This window comes from Heteronotia binoei, chromosome 1 (assembly GCF_032191835.1).
Source record: "Heteronotia binoei isolate CCM8104 ecotype False Entrance Well chromosome 1, APGP_CSIRO_Hbin_v1, whole genome shotgun sequence".
Classification (NCBI taxonomy): domain Eukaryota; kingdom Metazoa; phylum Chordata; class Lepidosauria; order Squamata; family Gekkonidae; genus Heteronotia; species Heteronotia binoei.
In genome coordinates, this window is record NC_083223.1 from 92,071,497 (window position 1) to 92,086,213 (window position 14,717).

A 14,717-nucleotide genomic window follows, 5' to 3' on the forward strand; every position below is an offset into this window, starting at 1 on the left:
GTTTGTCCAGCTGCTGCTTAAAGACTGCCAGTGATGGGGATCTCACTCAGGTCCATAGCCACCGGGGGGCACAGCCCCTCTATTAACCCCCCTTCCCCCTGGGCCTCCAGGGGTGCTGCTGTTCAGCAGGGGTGGCATTTGCACTAAGGGCTCTCAGGAGCAACCCTCAGTGCAAACGGGGCCATCTGGCCCTGGAGTCCCGTCCCGCACCCAAGAAAGCTCCTGCCCAGCTGGAGGAGGAGGGAGGGGGGTCTAAGTGTGGGCAAAGCGGGCCAGCCAGGGGGCTCCCCTCCACGCTTCTCTGCTTGCAAAGGGCCCACAGTGGGCCTCGTCGAGTCCTGGACTCCCAGGGACAAGCTCTCCACCCCCTCCCTTTGCCTCTGCCAGGAGGGGGACACACTTAGCCACTGCTACTGCCACCATCTGCCCCTCCTTTCCCTTCCCTTTGCCTCCTCACCCCACGATCATGGCAGGGTCCAGGCGCAGTGTGCTGCAATTGCGTGCGGGGGGGGGGAGGCAATGGAAAGGGAAAGGAGGGGCGGGGGTGAGCCGGTGGAGGCACGGGCGTTGGGCAGGCAGCATGCTGGGAGGGGTGCAAAGGGAAGGGAAAGGAGAGGTGGGCCTTCACCAGGTGGGTTGGAGGGGGGGGCGCTGTGGAGGGGGGCAAGGCCGCCAGAGCCACGGTGAGATCAAGGGCCACTGGAGTAATGGAGGCGGAGAGAGTGGGGGCAGCCAGAGTGGGGGGCCCCTCTACCCAAAATTTTATTTCATTTTTCCTAATATCAATTCAGTATTTTCTCACCCTTAATTTAAGCCTATTATTGCGAGTGCTATTCTCTGGAACAACAGGAATAGCTCCCTGCCCTCTAAGTGACAGCCCTTCAAATACTTAAAGAGAGCAATCATGTCCCCTCTCAATCTTCTCTCTTCTCCAGACTGAACATTCCCAAGTCCCTCAGCCTTTTCTCATAGGGCTTAGACTCCAGGCTTCTGATCATCATTGTCACTCTCCTCTGTACCTGCCCCGCTCTTTCCATATCCTTCTTGAAGTGAGACCTCCAGAGCTGCACACAATACTGGCCAATGCAGTGTACAATGGGACTATGACATCTTCCAATTTGAACATTAGGCCTCTGTTGATATACACTAAGATCATGTTAGCCTTTTTTGTCACAGCAACACACTGGCTGCTCATATTTAACTTACAGTCCACCTGATCCACAAGATCTTGTTCACACACGCTGCTTCTCAGAAGTGTATCTCCCATCCAGGATGCATGTTCCTCATTTTTATTACCCACATGTAGAACTCCAGCACTTATCCTTGTTAAATTGCATCTTGTTCACTTCCTTCCGCTTTTCCAGTGTGTTCAGATCTCCTTGAATTTTATCTCTATTTTCTGGTGTGTTCACTGCTCCTCCCAATTTGGTGTCATCTGCAAATTTAATGAGTAGCCCCTCCACAACCTCCTCCAGTTCATTGATAAAAATATTGAAAAGTACTGGGTCCATAACTGAGCTCCGTGGCACCCCACTAGATACCTCCCTCCATTCAGATGTAATGTCACTGACAACTACTCTTCGAGTGCAGTTCTCCAACCAGTTCCCTATTCACATAACTATTATTATTATGGCTTGATGAACTGCCCCATCCTTGCTGAAGCCAGGCTCTAGGTGATGTACAACAATGAGTTAAAAATGGATCAATAAAACTAATTAATTCAAAAACAGATTCCAAACCCTGATGGCATCATGTTAAAGTACTTCCTGCTTTCTGGACACTGCATCAGGAGCAGGGGATCCTCATCAAGGAGTGGAGAGGAGGGGATGCCAGCTTGGCAGCTGTTGCTATCCTAGAATCCAGTCTACAGTCTTCTAGTTTACCCATCAGAACATCATGGAGAACTCTGTCAAAAGCTTTACTGAAATCCAGATAAACAACATCAACTCAATCAAAGAAGGAAATGAGGTTGGTCTGGAAGGTCCTGTTGAGGACAAATCTGTGCTGACTTTCCTGGACCACCAAGTTGTTATTTAGATGCTCGCAGATTGATCCCTTTAAAATCTGTTCCAGAATCTTCCTGGGATTGAGGTCAGACTAACTGGCCTGTAGTTTCCTGGGTCATCCCTTCTCCCTTTTTTGAAAACTGGGATAACATCTGTCCTCCTCCAGTCTTCTGGTAAATCTCCCATCCTCCAAGAAGTCTGGAAGATGACAAAGACTCTGCAAGCTCTCTAGAAAGTTCTGTGAGCATTCTTGAGTGCATACCATCTGGCCTGGGGGGATGTGTACTCATTCAATGTGGCCATGTGCTTCTCAGCCACCTCTCTGTTCATGTCCTCCAGCATCCTGTATGCTGCACCTTGCCTACTACCATCTCTAGATGAGGCTGTACTCTTCTTCAGGAACAAAATTGACACAAAATAGGCATTAAGTCTTCTGTTCTCTTTCTGTCCTCTGTCAGAGTTTCTCCATTTTCTTGTTGTAACAAGCCTCTCTGGCCAGCTTTAGCTTATTGTGAGCTTTGGTCTCTCTGATGGCTGACCAACAGTGCCTAGTAACCCAAAGATACTCTTCTTTAGAGGTACGTCCTTGCCTCCATTTCTTTTTTTTTAAATGTAAAACCTTTGACCTTTCTGTAATGGCCGCCAACGTTTCTCTATGGTTTCTGGCTCTAGAAAAGACCCGGATGCTTGAAGATTCCCCTTCTCTCAGCACTTACTTCCTGACTCTCTGGCCGTGAAGTTTCGTTCTCGATGGTTGTAAATCCCATAATAGTTGAAAACAAAGCGTCACTTCCTGTTTTGTAGTAAGAGTCTGCAGCTATGTTATGGCTGGGTTTTTTTTTTTCTAAAGCCAAAGGAATTTAAAACAGCAAGTATTTTTCTTTACTTTTCTGCTTTCTCTTAGCTCCAAAAAATTCCACTTTCACCCCCTTCCACTTCTCCTTGATTTTGTGCTTTTACAAATAGTTCTAGATCTTAAATCTTTTCTTTTAACAGTCTTATTTTAGTCCTGGAGTGATAGATAAGGATCTTTTACCTTAACGAAGTCTATTCTTGTTAATACCGTACACTTTGCCTTCAGATATTATTATAGTCCATAGAAAGCTGGAATCTTGATGAGTTTATATCATTTTAATGACTCTGGAGATTCTTCGTAGACGATGGAATGCAATTCTTCATCGGGGATTCCTCAAAGCCGAAAAAACCCCCTCCTGGGATCTCTTGTCAGCCAAAGTAAGTCCCCTCAAAATTATCCAGCATGTCTTAGACAGATTCCTTTACTGGAAAATGTAGGCAGCAGGCATTAGAATGCCTTTTATGCCCAAAACAAAGATTCCAGTCTGCTTCTCCTGAGAGAAACAGGTCAGCTCACCATGTTCCAACCCCGGAAGTCTCCTTGCCTCCATTTCTTTACAGGTACATCCATGTTCATTTCCTTTTTCTCCCTTAGCACATCACAGAGTTCTCTGTTCATCCATATTGACTTTTTGGATCCCGTACCATGTTTCCATCTTGTTGGAATAGTGATGGCTTGAGCTTGCAAGAGCTCTTTTTTAGGACAGTCCGCCCCTCACTTTCCCGTCCAGCAGTCTTGCCCGTGGAATGATTTTCATAATGCATCTGAGTTTATTTAGTCTGCCATACTGAGATCTAACAGACATGTGTGGCTACAAACTTTCTTGATCCTCCACAGCAAAAGGAATTCTAGCAGGGACATGATCTCTTCCCCCTAAGGTCTCCACCACCACCACCCTGTTGGTTAATATTAAGTATTAAGTAGAGTAAGGCCAAGCCCTTGTAGCTTCCTTCACCATTTGATGAAGAAAGTTGTTGGCCAGATAGGTCAGGAACATTCATAACCGTGGATGCTTTGCAGAGTTGGTCTCCCAGCACACATCAGGGAAGTTAAAGAAACCCATAACTACCAGGTCATGTTGTTTGGATGCCCTGTCAAGCTGTTCAAGGAGAGAAGCATCAACCTCTTCATCTTGGTCAGGAGGTCTGTAGTAGACTGTCCTTCCTTCCCTTATCCTCATCCAGATACTTTCCACTGGGCTGTCACCCCCCTCCTCCACTATTTCCTGATAAACAAATCCTCTCCTCAAATACTGTGCCACTCTGCGTCTTCAATTCTTTTGGTTTTTCTTGAACAATTCATATCCATCTACTACTACATTCCAGTCATGGGAATCATCCCACCAAGTCTCTGTAATGTTTACTAAATCATATACCTCTGTCTGCATTAGAAGCTCAAGATCTTCCTTCTTATTGACCAATCTTTGAGCATTGGTACATAGACATCTGGTACATAGTCCCTAACAAAGAATTTGCCTTTTTCACTGCTGCAGCATACTGGGTTGACACTTTCACTGAGCTATCTATTACAACCCCAAGATCTTTTCCCCTCTCAGTTTCTGCAAATTTAGATCCTGTTAGCCTAAACCTGAAGGGTGTTTTTTGTTTGTTTGATGTGCATATAACATTAATCAACACAGAACTTCATCTACCACATTGCTGCCCGCTCACTCAACTTTTGGAGATCCCCCTGGAGCTCTTCACAGTCAGCCTGGGTTTTCCCCATCCTGAATAATTTTGTGTCATCTGCAAACCTGGCCACCACTACTAGTAGCACCTACATTACTCAATCCCAGTTGTAGATCATTTATGAACAAATTAAATAGTACTGCCCCAGTACTGAACCTTGTGGGACCCCACTGTTTACTTCCCTCCATTGTGAGAACTGTCAGTTTATTCCTGTTTTTTGATTCCTAAAACTTAACCAATTTTTAATCCATAAAGGTACCCATTCTCTTATTCTGTGACTTCTGAGTTTACTGATTGGATCCTAAATGCTGCCAGCTGAAGACAATCATTATATAGCACTTCTTAGTGAACTTTGGTGCAAGTTCTTCATGGAAAGATGCGGAATTTCTTGTGCAGTACCCTGCACAGTACTTTGTACTAGTGGAAGGACAGCTTGAACACAATTATCTTTTTGTTGGACAATGCTTCGCTAAGTAAACACCAGCCCTTATCTAGTGAAGAACCACTCCAACTGAAAGGAAGTAACCCACTGTTTTTATTTAGTGGCATAAAGAGCGTAATCTTGGAGTATTAGAAAGATTCCACCAAGAATGCTAGGCAAAATGGAAGATATTGGATTTGTATCCCGTCCTTCACTCTGAATCTCAGAGTGGCTCACAATCTCCTTTACCCTCCTCCCCAACAACAAACACCCTGTGAGTAGGTGGGGCTGAGAGAGCTCTCACAGAAGCTGCCCTTTCAAGAACAACTCTGCAAAAGCTATGGCTGACCCAAGACCATTCCAACAGCTGCAAGTGGAGGAGTAGGGAATCAAACTGGGTTCTCTCAGATAAGAGTTCACACACTTAGCCAAGTAGAAGTCAAGTGCACCTTTAAGACCAACAAAGTTTTATTTAGAATGTAAGCTTTTGTGTGGTATAAGCACACTTCATCAGACCTGATTCCTTGTCTGATGAAGTGTGCTTAGAGCACATGAAAGCTTACATTCTGAATAAAACTGTTGGTCTTAAAGGTGCACTTGACTTCTACTTTGTTCTACTGCTTCAAACCAACACGGCTGCCCACTTGGATCTATCTACACTCAACCAATACGCAAAACTGGTTTTCTCCAATGACAGACAGTACAAGAGGAGAGAGGAGCATCACTGGGCTGTCATTCTAAACCTCTATTTATTTATTATGGGTGTGGTCACACTGCACTAAATAATGTGTTTTGCAACTGGATTTTCACTATGTAAGAACAGCAAAAATTAAGTTGCAAAACACATTTAGTGTAGCGTGAATGCATGATATGTATGATAAAATACCTGGCACATTAGGTGGAAAACTGCTTGCCCAGTCACAAAAGCTGCTTCTGTATAGATTTGAGAAGTGCAACAGTGATGTCACTCTCATGGGCAAAGCACAACTTTGTTTCAACATCTTAGGGAAAGAAATACCAGTATCCCCACTGCAGAGTATTTTACTCAACCTTCTACAAACATCAAATATGGATTGTTCCTTAAAGTTCCAAATATCAGGTTGGACTATTTTTATCTAATTTTAAAGCCACATCTGATTAAATGAATAGAACAGGGGTGGGGAACCCTTTTTCTGCCAAGGGCCATTTGGATATTTATAACATCATTCGCAGACCATACAAAATTATCAACTTAAAAAACATTGCTCCGCCAAGGGAGAATGATTCAGAACAGGAAATTAATGCAAATAATTGTTTTTCTATTTGAAGTCATGTGGGGTGAGCCTAATTTGGCACACACACACACCCGGCCTGCTGCCCTAGACAAATGCCTAGCTCCAGGGCTTTTTTTGTAGAAAAAGCCCAGCGGGAACTCATTAGCATATTAGACCACATTTCCTAATATTAGCATATTAGGTCACACACTCATTAACATATTAGGCCACACCATCTGGGATAATCAAGTGTATCCCCACCTCCCTTCCTTCATGCGGAAACTGCAGCTGCTCCCAGCAGACCTTTAAAGGCACCCACATACCCCAGCAGCAGTCCTTCACAATGCCCACCATTCAGGCTCCACAGAGAGAAAGAGGGAGAGAAAGAGAGAGAGGAAGGAAAGAACAGAAATAAAGAAATGTGAGGGGGGGGGAGGCCACACAGCGTGGCTGGGCCCTGCAATCCCTGCCAGCCAGCCAAGCCCCAGGGGGGTTGCTGCACAGTGCGGCTGGGCCCTACAATCCTCACCTGCCAGCCAGGCCCCAGGAAGGCTGCCATGTGGTTTGGCTTGGCCCAGAAATCCCCAAGGACCAGACCAAGTGATCGTGAGGGCTGTAAACTGCCCTTGGGCCTGACGCTCCTCACCCCTGGAACAGAAGATACTCAAATCCTTCATAAGGGCCGGGGTGGGGGGTGGGTGGGGAGAATGACCACTTAAACATGTTGTGCTTAAAAGCTGAATTTTTATTACTACACCATATACATTTCACTAGAAAATTCTGAAATGACAAATTCGCTGAAGGCATTTGTCTTAAATATAAAATACTTCAGCATTAATTCTTGATGCTGGCATCAGTATTATGCTAGCTTCAATATTACATTTTCATAAATTACAGGGGAAAAACCAAGACCATATGGTCAACTTTACACACAGTGGCCATGATTCAAAGGCAGCCTGAATGCACAGGTAAGACAACTAATTCCAGTCAATCGAAGTGTTATTCTAAACCGCAGCTTGCACCTTTCAGGAGTGGGAGATGCTACAGAGAAGTCTTTAGGTATGTGCAGTTTCCTTTATACAGCAATGATGCCTTTGAATCACAGAATGTGCTGCAAGAGTGTAGGCTAATGGGAAATATCATTTTTACAAATTAAAGTATCAATTCCTTAATCTGCCAAAACCAATTATGGCACGTAAATTAATAGGAAAAACAGAGTCCCTTTATCAAAGTCCTATAAAATGAACTGTAAAAAATAAGAGCAGGTATAAGGCCATTGTGGCTAACTTTTTGTTATCAGAATCAATACAATAGTTATTTTCAATTTCTTGGGTCTTGAAGCTCGATGCTGTTTGCACTAAGGCAAACATAGTTTCCCTTTCCCAGAATGAACATCCTGGCCCAAGAGACTATACAGGCCATGTCATTTGAAAGCCAGGTCACTTAAGGCATCAGGAATTTCCATGTTGACCTGTGCTGAAGTGCTGGGCGGTAGAATGTTCAAATAAATGTCATACTGTTGGTCCATTCCAAGGTAACTGTCGCTCATAAGATACAATGTGTAGATGTACCTGTAAAAGAAAAACACTTCAGTTTGTTTTCCTCAAAGACGTGAAACTTCAAAAATACACAAAGTTGTCATTTATATCATCTTACTTTCCAGGAGCTTCTGGGGTATAAAATGCAACTGAGATGGCACTCTGATTTCTGACATATCCTACTCTTTTCAAAGCAATAAGTTCTTTTTTGTCCACTTCTCCCAGGATCAAGAACCACCCTTCATCTTTGCTTTTTGGAAATCGAGGTGCAATTGCTTTGCTGTCTTGCTTGGTCTAGAAGAAAGAAAAACGAAAGCTAACACTGTGACCTATACAAAAAAATTGAGTATTAAAATGTACAAATAACCCACAAATCTATATATAGGCTATTACATGCAAATCATTCCAACATAGGATTATCCATTTTATCAGCTTTTATGGTATTAATCACCTGCTCCCTTCCCCCATTTCTTAAGAAAGTGATCAGAGTTGCTCTTTGTGAAGTGAACATTCCAGTGAGCTATATAGGATTTTCCTTCTTTCAGCAGGCATGTAGGGCCACAACTAGATTAATTTATAGTGGATTTTTTTAAAGTATAAATCTTTCCCTTATGGATTTAAAACAAAAAATTACAATTGTTAATTGAGAAAAGTGCAGAAAAGCTTATTTAGTGACACTAAATCAAGTCAAGTCAGCCTTTAGTGGCATAAATTTTAACAGTACAAATTAATATAGTGTAAAACAGGACAGAAACACAACTTTCATGTGCACATGTATAAACAGAAATTATTTCTGTGAAATCCTTTTCACTAAATCAAAGAAAGCAACAGGTTGGATTCAGCTAGCTTTTTTGCAGATGAAAAAGGGAAGAGGGCATTCCCCTTAAACACCACAAAGGCTATGCTGAATGTCATGAGACCCGCATGGACCAAAGTTATGTGGGATGGAGGCTGCAATAAGGAAGGTAATTAAGTGAGACTAAGTATAAAAGCTAGTCTATTTTCATAGCAGAAGAGTAAGGGAGAATCAATATCTTGGCCACACGTATGGCTGCTGTCACTGTCGACATGGTCAGGAAAAAGGAATTCACAACATGGTAAATACCAGCTCTCACGATTCTAGCAAACTAGCAATTAGAATCTGCTGTGATAAAATCATCTCATGGTGACTCTATCATGTCCAGAAATAACATGGGAAAGGGGCCCTTGGGAAACAATGTAAGGAACTGAGGCAGGGGGTGGGGGTGGAAATCTTTAACAATTATGAATATTCTACCTTAGTAAGTCCAAAATGCAACCTCTGCAAGTATACTTGGAGGACGTATTCCTGATCAGCATGTAACTTGATCCACTTTTTGTCATCTCGTGTGCCTGTTACAAACAGTGGGACAAATACTTCACTCTGTTCTTGAACTGCGTTGTCCCAGCAGCCTTTAATAGTCATATTAACTTCTATAACTGGCAAATGGGACAAGAAGTGCCAAGCCTGTGTGAGAGAAAAATGTATACAAACTGACATGATCCCAAATTCTATACAAACATTAAAATATTGAAAAAAAATCATTTTATAAATTTTGATTCTGTAAATTCAGAAATACCATAATACCTTCTTTCCAGCCACATACTTTCCCACATATTATATACCATAGAATCACAGAACAACATTGTGAGAGGGAGAATAAGGAGATTCCTCTTTCTTAATTTTGGAGAGAAGGTTAATTTAAGTTGAGTGCAGCACACAGCTATTCCACTTCAATATACAGAATTGATAGTAATATTTTATGTTATATTTGTGAAAAGATAGATGATTTTTAGATATTAATGGCCAACAGGTAATTGGGATAGAAGATATTTGCTAATCCTATGTCATTGGCAGGCAGTAATGAGAGTTGTGAGGGAGAGAAAGGCATATGGGCAGAACCAAAAAAATTGTTCACTTTCATTGACCAGCATGGCTTCATCCCAGACTCTTAGCTTGATTCTATAATTATCCCAATCTACAAAAAGGGGGAGGGGGGGTGTTGGAGTTACCAGAAAATTTCCGCCCCATTAGTTTATTATCTATAGTGGCCAAATTGTATGCCAAACATTTGGATTAAGTGACTGGATGCACCTAGATAGAGCTCAACTATGGATTAAGCTAAGAAACCTGGGAATGGACCCTCGTTTGCTGTTTCTTTTGAGGAAACTTAATTCCAATACTTTTTGCCAAGTGAAATTTTCTTCTAGTGGTGACCTGACTAGCAAAATCCCAGTGTTAAAGGGGATTAAACGAGGTTGTGTGCTGGCTCCATATCTTTTTAATTTATTTCTAACCGACCTGGCACAATTTTTGAACCCTATTAATGGTCATCCGCCCAAACTAGCAGGCAGTATTACTTTATGCTTTATTACTTATTACTTTATGCCAATGACACTACCATCCTCTCTTGTACAAGAGTAGGCCTGCAAAGGTATTTGAATGCCTTCTATGACTACTGTCACTGTAATTCACTCTCTATTCATTATGCCAAATCTAAGTAGTTGATTTTTCAAATTGCTGGTGCCCACAGAGATGGTTTATTGGCAACGCAACAATAGAGCAAACAATTTTTTTTAAATACTTGGTAACAACTTTTAACCACAAGCTAAGCTGGGTATCACATTGTAACAAGACCATCAACTTGGTTAAATGGTTGGTTGCTCAAATCAAACAATTTTTCTTTGCAAGAGGCACCCAATTAGTCCCGGCAGCAATTAAAGTGTTCAAAGCTAAAACGCTAGCCCAAATTCTCTATGGTATCCCTATATGGATCTCAGCATTTACTAAGAAAGTGGAGGACATTCAAGCCTCATTCTTCAGACAAATTATTGGTATGCCAAAATGTGTGTCCTACTTTGCTCTCTGCTCTGAAGTGGGTCAGTCTTTGGTGGAGACAAAAGCCTGGATTGCAGTGTTTAAATTCTGGCTCAAAATTAATTTAGAATGGATCCTAACAGCCTTCTTGATTGTCTGAAAAGAGATCCACATATCTCATCCTGGTCTGCAGTTCTTATATCCAAACTTAACCAGTTGGGGATAGCAGTTGATGATTTTCTTACATCTGATGAGTCATATATCTTCAGATGTATTAAACTGAGATTGTTGGAGTTGGAGGAAATGAAACTATGCCCAACAGACCCTTATATCTGCTCCCCAGCATCCTTAGGTCTCAATGTTTTTTGTGGTAAAATGCCCCATTATCTAGCAGACTTAATCATTCCACGTCATTGCAGGGCATTTATGTTGGCTAGATTAAACGCGTTTCCAAAGTTTTACAGGGGAGATATCGAGTCCCTTTATGTGATAGACTTTGTTCCTGTGGAGTGAATATTCCCAACTCAATTCAGTATATATTGTTTGATTGTTCCATATATCATAATATCAGAATAGAACTATTTTGCAAGCTTTTCTTCTCAGATCTGTCTGTTTTGCCACCCTGTCATTATTTACTGAATGATATTGAGTGGGAGGTTAGTGAGGCTGTGGCAAAATTTTTGGCTTGCATTCTTAAAATTAAATCTGACCATGTATGAATGTATTTGTAATCTCTGTTCCTTTTTGGTTTTGTCTCCAATGTTTAAACTTTTTACACCCCGTGTATTCTCATTTGCAATTGTTATGCCATTAAAGATTTGGTATTGGATTGGAGAGAAAGGCATATGGGCAGAGTCAAAGAAGAATAAGGTATTGGGTGGAACTCCCTCCCTCAACAAGGTCTGTTCCTTTCCAGGTAGATCTGAGCTTGGGGGTTTGGGGGGTGGGCTCCCTCTGGGAATCCTACCCCCCCAGGGAAAGTGCATGCGCAATACATAGCCTCTCCTCTCCCGGTGTAGTGAACGCCGCGTGGTCACTGTCTGGCTATGCCTGGCAGATGGTCACTGCAATGGCCTCTCCTGCATTACTGCATCCGTAGCAACACCTTCTCGCTGGTCCCCCCCGTTTTCACAGAGTTTGCTACGTCATGGTGCGACCGAATTGTCCGGCGGTATAACCGGATGGGCAGGCTGGGCCCACCAACCTTGCCAGCCTAAGAGAAGGAAAACTCTAACATCAAACCCGGGCAGATAGAGCTCGTTAATGTAACACCTACCACCTGGAGGACTCACTGCCGGCGTCCCGGCTTACTGGGCCATGGCAGATGACCCCCAGGTGAAAGGGTGGAGCCAGTACCGCGCACACTGCGCTTCACCTAAAAAATTCCTCTGCGCAGGCCTGAAGGGCATATCCACACACACAACCCACAACGCATCAAGTCCTGCAGCGATAGGCAAGGGGCGAAACGGCAGGTGGAAGGTGCCACTGGAAGCCGCAGTCCCGATCCTGCATATAGGCGGTTCAGGATATTGGTCGCCTGATGCTAACCCGGAGACGAAAGCATCTTTCGGCAGCACCCTGAACGACCAAGCAGCCTTATCTAGGGACAGCACTGCTTGCTCCACACGGAGAGGGGCCTAGAAAAGGTGGCCTAAACAAAGCTCGTCTCCCCCACCCCAGTTGGCTAGCCGCGGTCAACGGGCATCCTTACTTGCGGTCGAAAAATAACAACAAAGAAAAGGCATGCACCTGCCTCACAAAGTGTGCAAAGACTAAAGCTTGCGTGTTGGAACATCAGAACCATGCTTGACACAGTAGGCAGTGGTCGCCCTGAACGACGCTCTGCTCTCATTGCCCACGAACTTCTCAGGTTGAATATCGACATAGCAGCTCTCAGTGAGGTCCGTTTCCCTGAGGAAGGTAGTCTTCAAGAACACGGTGCTGGCTATACCCTCTACTGGTCGGGTAAGTCAAAGGCTGAGAGCCGCCTTTCTGGCGTTGGCTTCATGGTCAGGAACTCCATTGCCTCCAAACTCGAAAACCTTCCAACAGGTCACTCAGATCGCATCATGTCCATGCGCCTCCCACTTCAAAACAAGCAGCATGCAACACTCTTCAGTGTGTATGCCCCAACCCTTCAAGCAGATCCTGCAGAAAAGAACAAGTTCTATGCTGATCTACGCAACCTCGTACGGAAGACCCCTACAGAGGACAAGGTGATCATCCTTGGCGACTTCAATGCCAGAGTAGGTAAAGACTCGGAAGCCTGGAAAGGAGTACTTGGCAAACACGGCATTGGCAACTGCAATGACAACGGGCGCCTCCTGCTAGAATTCTGCATGGAGCACCAGCTCACCATCACCAACACTATCTTCCAGCAGAAGAACAGTCTGAAGACAACCTGGATGCACCCACGGTCCAAGCATTGGCACCTTATCGACTACATTCTGGTGCGCCAGAGAGACCTTCGGGATGTCTTACACACCCGAGTAATGCCCAGCGCAGAATGTCATACGGATCATCGTCTTGTACGCTGCAATCTCCGTCTTCACTTTAAACCCACACCCAGGAGAGGAGGTATCCCTCGGAGGAAGTTTCAGGTTGGCAGCCTCCAGTCAGCCGAAGTTAAATCTGCCTTCCAGGCAAAACTCCAGTCAAGAATTGAGGACCTCAGTTGCCCCACAGACCCTTCTCCAGAAGCACTCTGGGAACACCTAAAAACTACCATCCTGCAGATCTCTGAAGAAGTCCTCGGGTTCTCCACAAGGAAGAACAAGGACTGGTTTGATGAGAACAATCAAGAGATCCAAGAATTACTGGCAAAAAAGAGATCTGCCTACCAAGCACATCTTGCTCAGCCCTCCTGTCCTGGGAAAAAAGCAACCTTTCGCGCTGCATGTAGCAACTTCCAGCGCAAGCTTCGAGACATTCAGAACGAGTGGTGGACCAAGCTTGCAGAGAGAACCCAGCTGTGTGCAGACACTGGTGATTTAAGAGGGTTCTACGAAGCCCTGAAGGCAGTATATGGTCCATCATATCAGTCTCAGAGTCCCTTGCATAGTGCAGACGGCCAAGTGCTCCTCACAGACAAGGCATCCATACTGAACCGGTGGTCGGAGTATTTTCAGGTTCTCTTCAGTGCCAACCGCGTTGTTCAAGATTCAGCAATCCACCTCACCCCACTTCAACCGGTGAAAACAGAGTTGGATGAGATCCCCACCCTAGAAGAGACTGTTAAAGCCATCAAGCAACTGAAAAGTGGCAAGGCAGCAGGAGTTGATGGAATTCCACCAGAGATCTGGAAGCATGGGGGCACAGTACTACATAGCTCACTTCACAAAGTACTTGTCACCTGCTGGGAACAAGGCAAATTACCACAAGACTTTCGCGATGCAATCATCATCACCCTATACAAGAACAAAGGGGAAAAGTCAGACTGCTCCAACTACCGGGGGATAACCCTGCTCTCCATCGCAGGCAAAATCCTTGCCAGAATACTCCTGAACAGACTGGTGCCCACCATTGCAGAAGAACTCCTCCCAGAGAGCCAGTGCGGCTTCAGAGCTAACAGGAGCACCACCGACATGGTATTTGTTCTCAGGCAGCTCCAAGAGAAATGCAGGGAACAGAACAAGGGTCTGTATGTGACGTTTGTCGACCTTACCAAAGCTTTCGATACCGTTAGCAGGAAAGGCCTGTGGCAAATCTTGGAACGTTTAGGATGTCCCCCAAGGTTCCTCAGCATGATCATCCAGCTACACGAAGACCAGCGAGGCCAAGTCAGACACTGCAACGACCTCTCGGAGTCCTTCCCAATAGGCACAGGTGTAAAGCAAGGCTGCGTTCTTGCGCCAACTCTCTTTACGATCTTCTTTAGCATGATGCTTCAAAGAGCCGCAGTAGATCTAGATGAGGACGATGGTGTCTACATCCGCTATCGCACCGATGGCAGCCTGTTCAACCTGAGGCGACTAAAGGCACACTCCAAGACAATGGAAAAACTCATCCGAGAGCTACTGTTTGCTGATGATGCTGCACTCATCTCCCACTCGGCATCAGCTCTGCAGCATATGACGTCCTGCTTTGCAGAGGCTGCCAAGCTATTCGGCCTAGAAGTTA

General features: G+C 44.4%; 1 protein-coding gene across 2 annotated transcripts in view; it reads right to left on the minus strand.

Annotated features, from left to right (window-relative positions):
* Positions 1-6,948: 6,948 nt before the first annotated feature.
* ASCC3 (activating signal cointegrator 1 complex subunit 3) overlaps positions 6,949-14,717 on the minus strand; it is a 407,532-nt gene continuing 399,763 nt past the window's right edge. For both annotated transcript variants that reach the window (XM_060237502.1, XM_060237501.1), the window contains exons 40-42: positions 9,039-9,248; positions 7,881-8,056; positions 6,949-7,795 (exon numbers count right to left, since the gene is read on the minus strand). In XM_060237502.1, the coding sequence (XP_060093485.1) occupies positions 7,648-7,795; positions 7,881-8,056; positions 9,039-9,248 (534 nt within the window). In that variant the 3' untranslated portion in view covers positions 6,949-7,647. The remainder of the gene's footprint in view (positions 7,796-7,880; positions 8,057-9,038; positions 9,249-14,717) is intronic.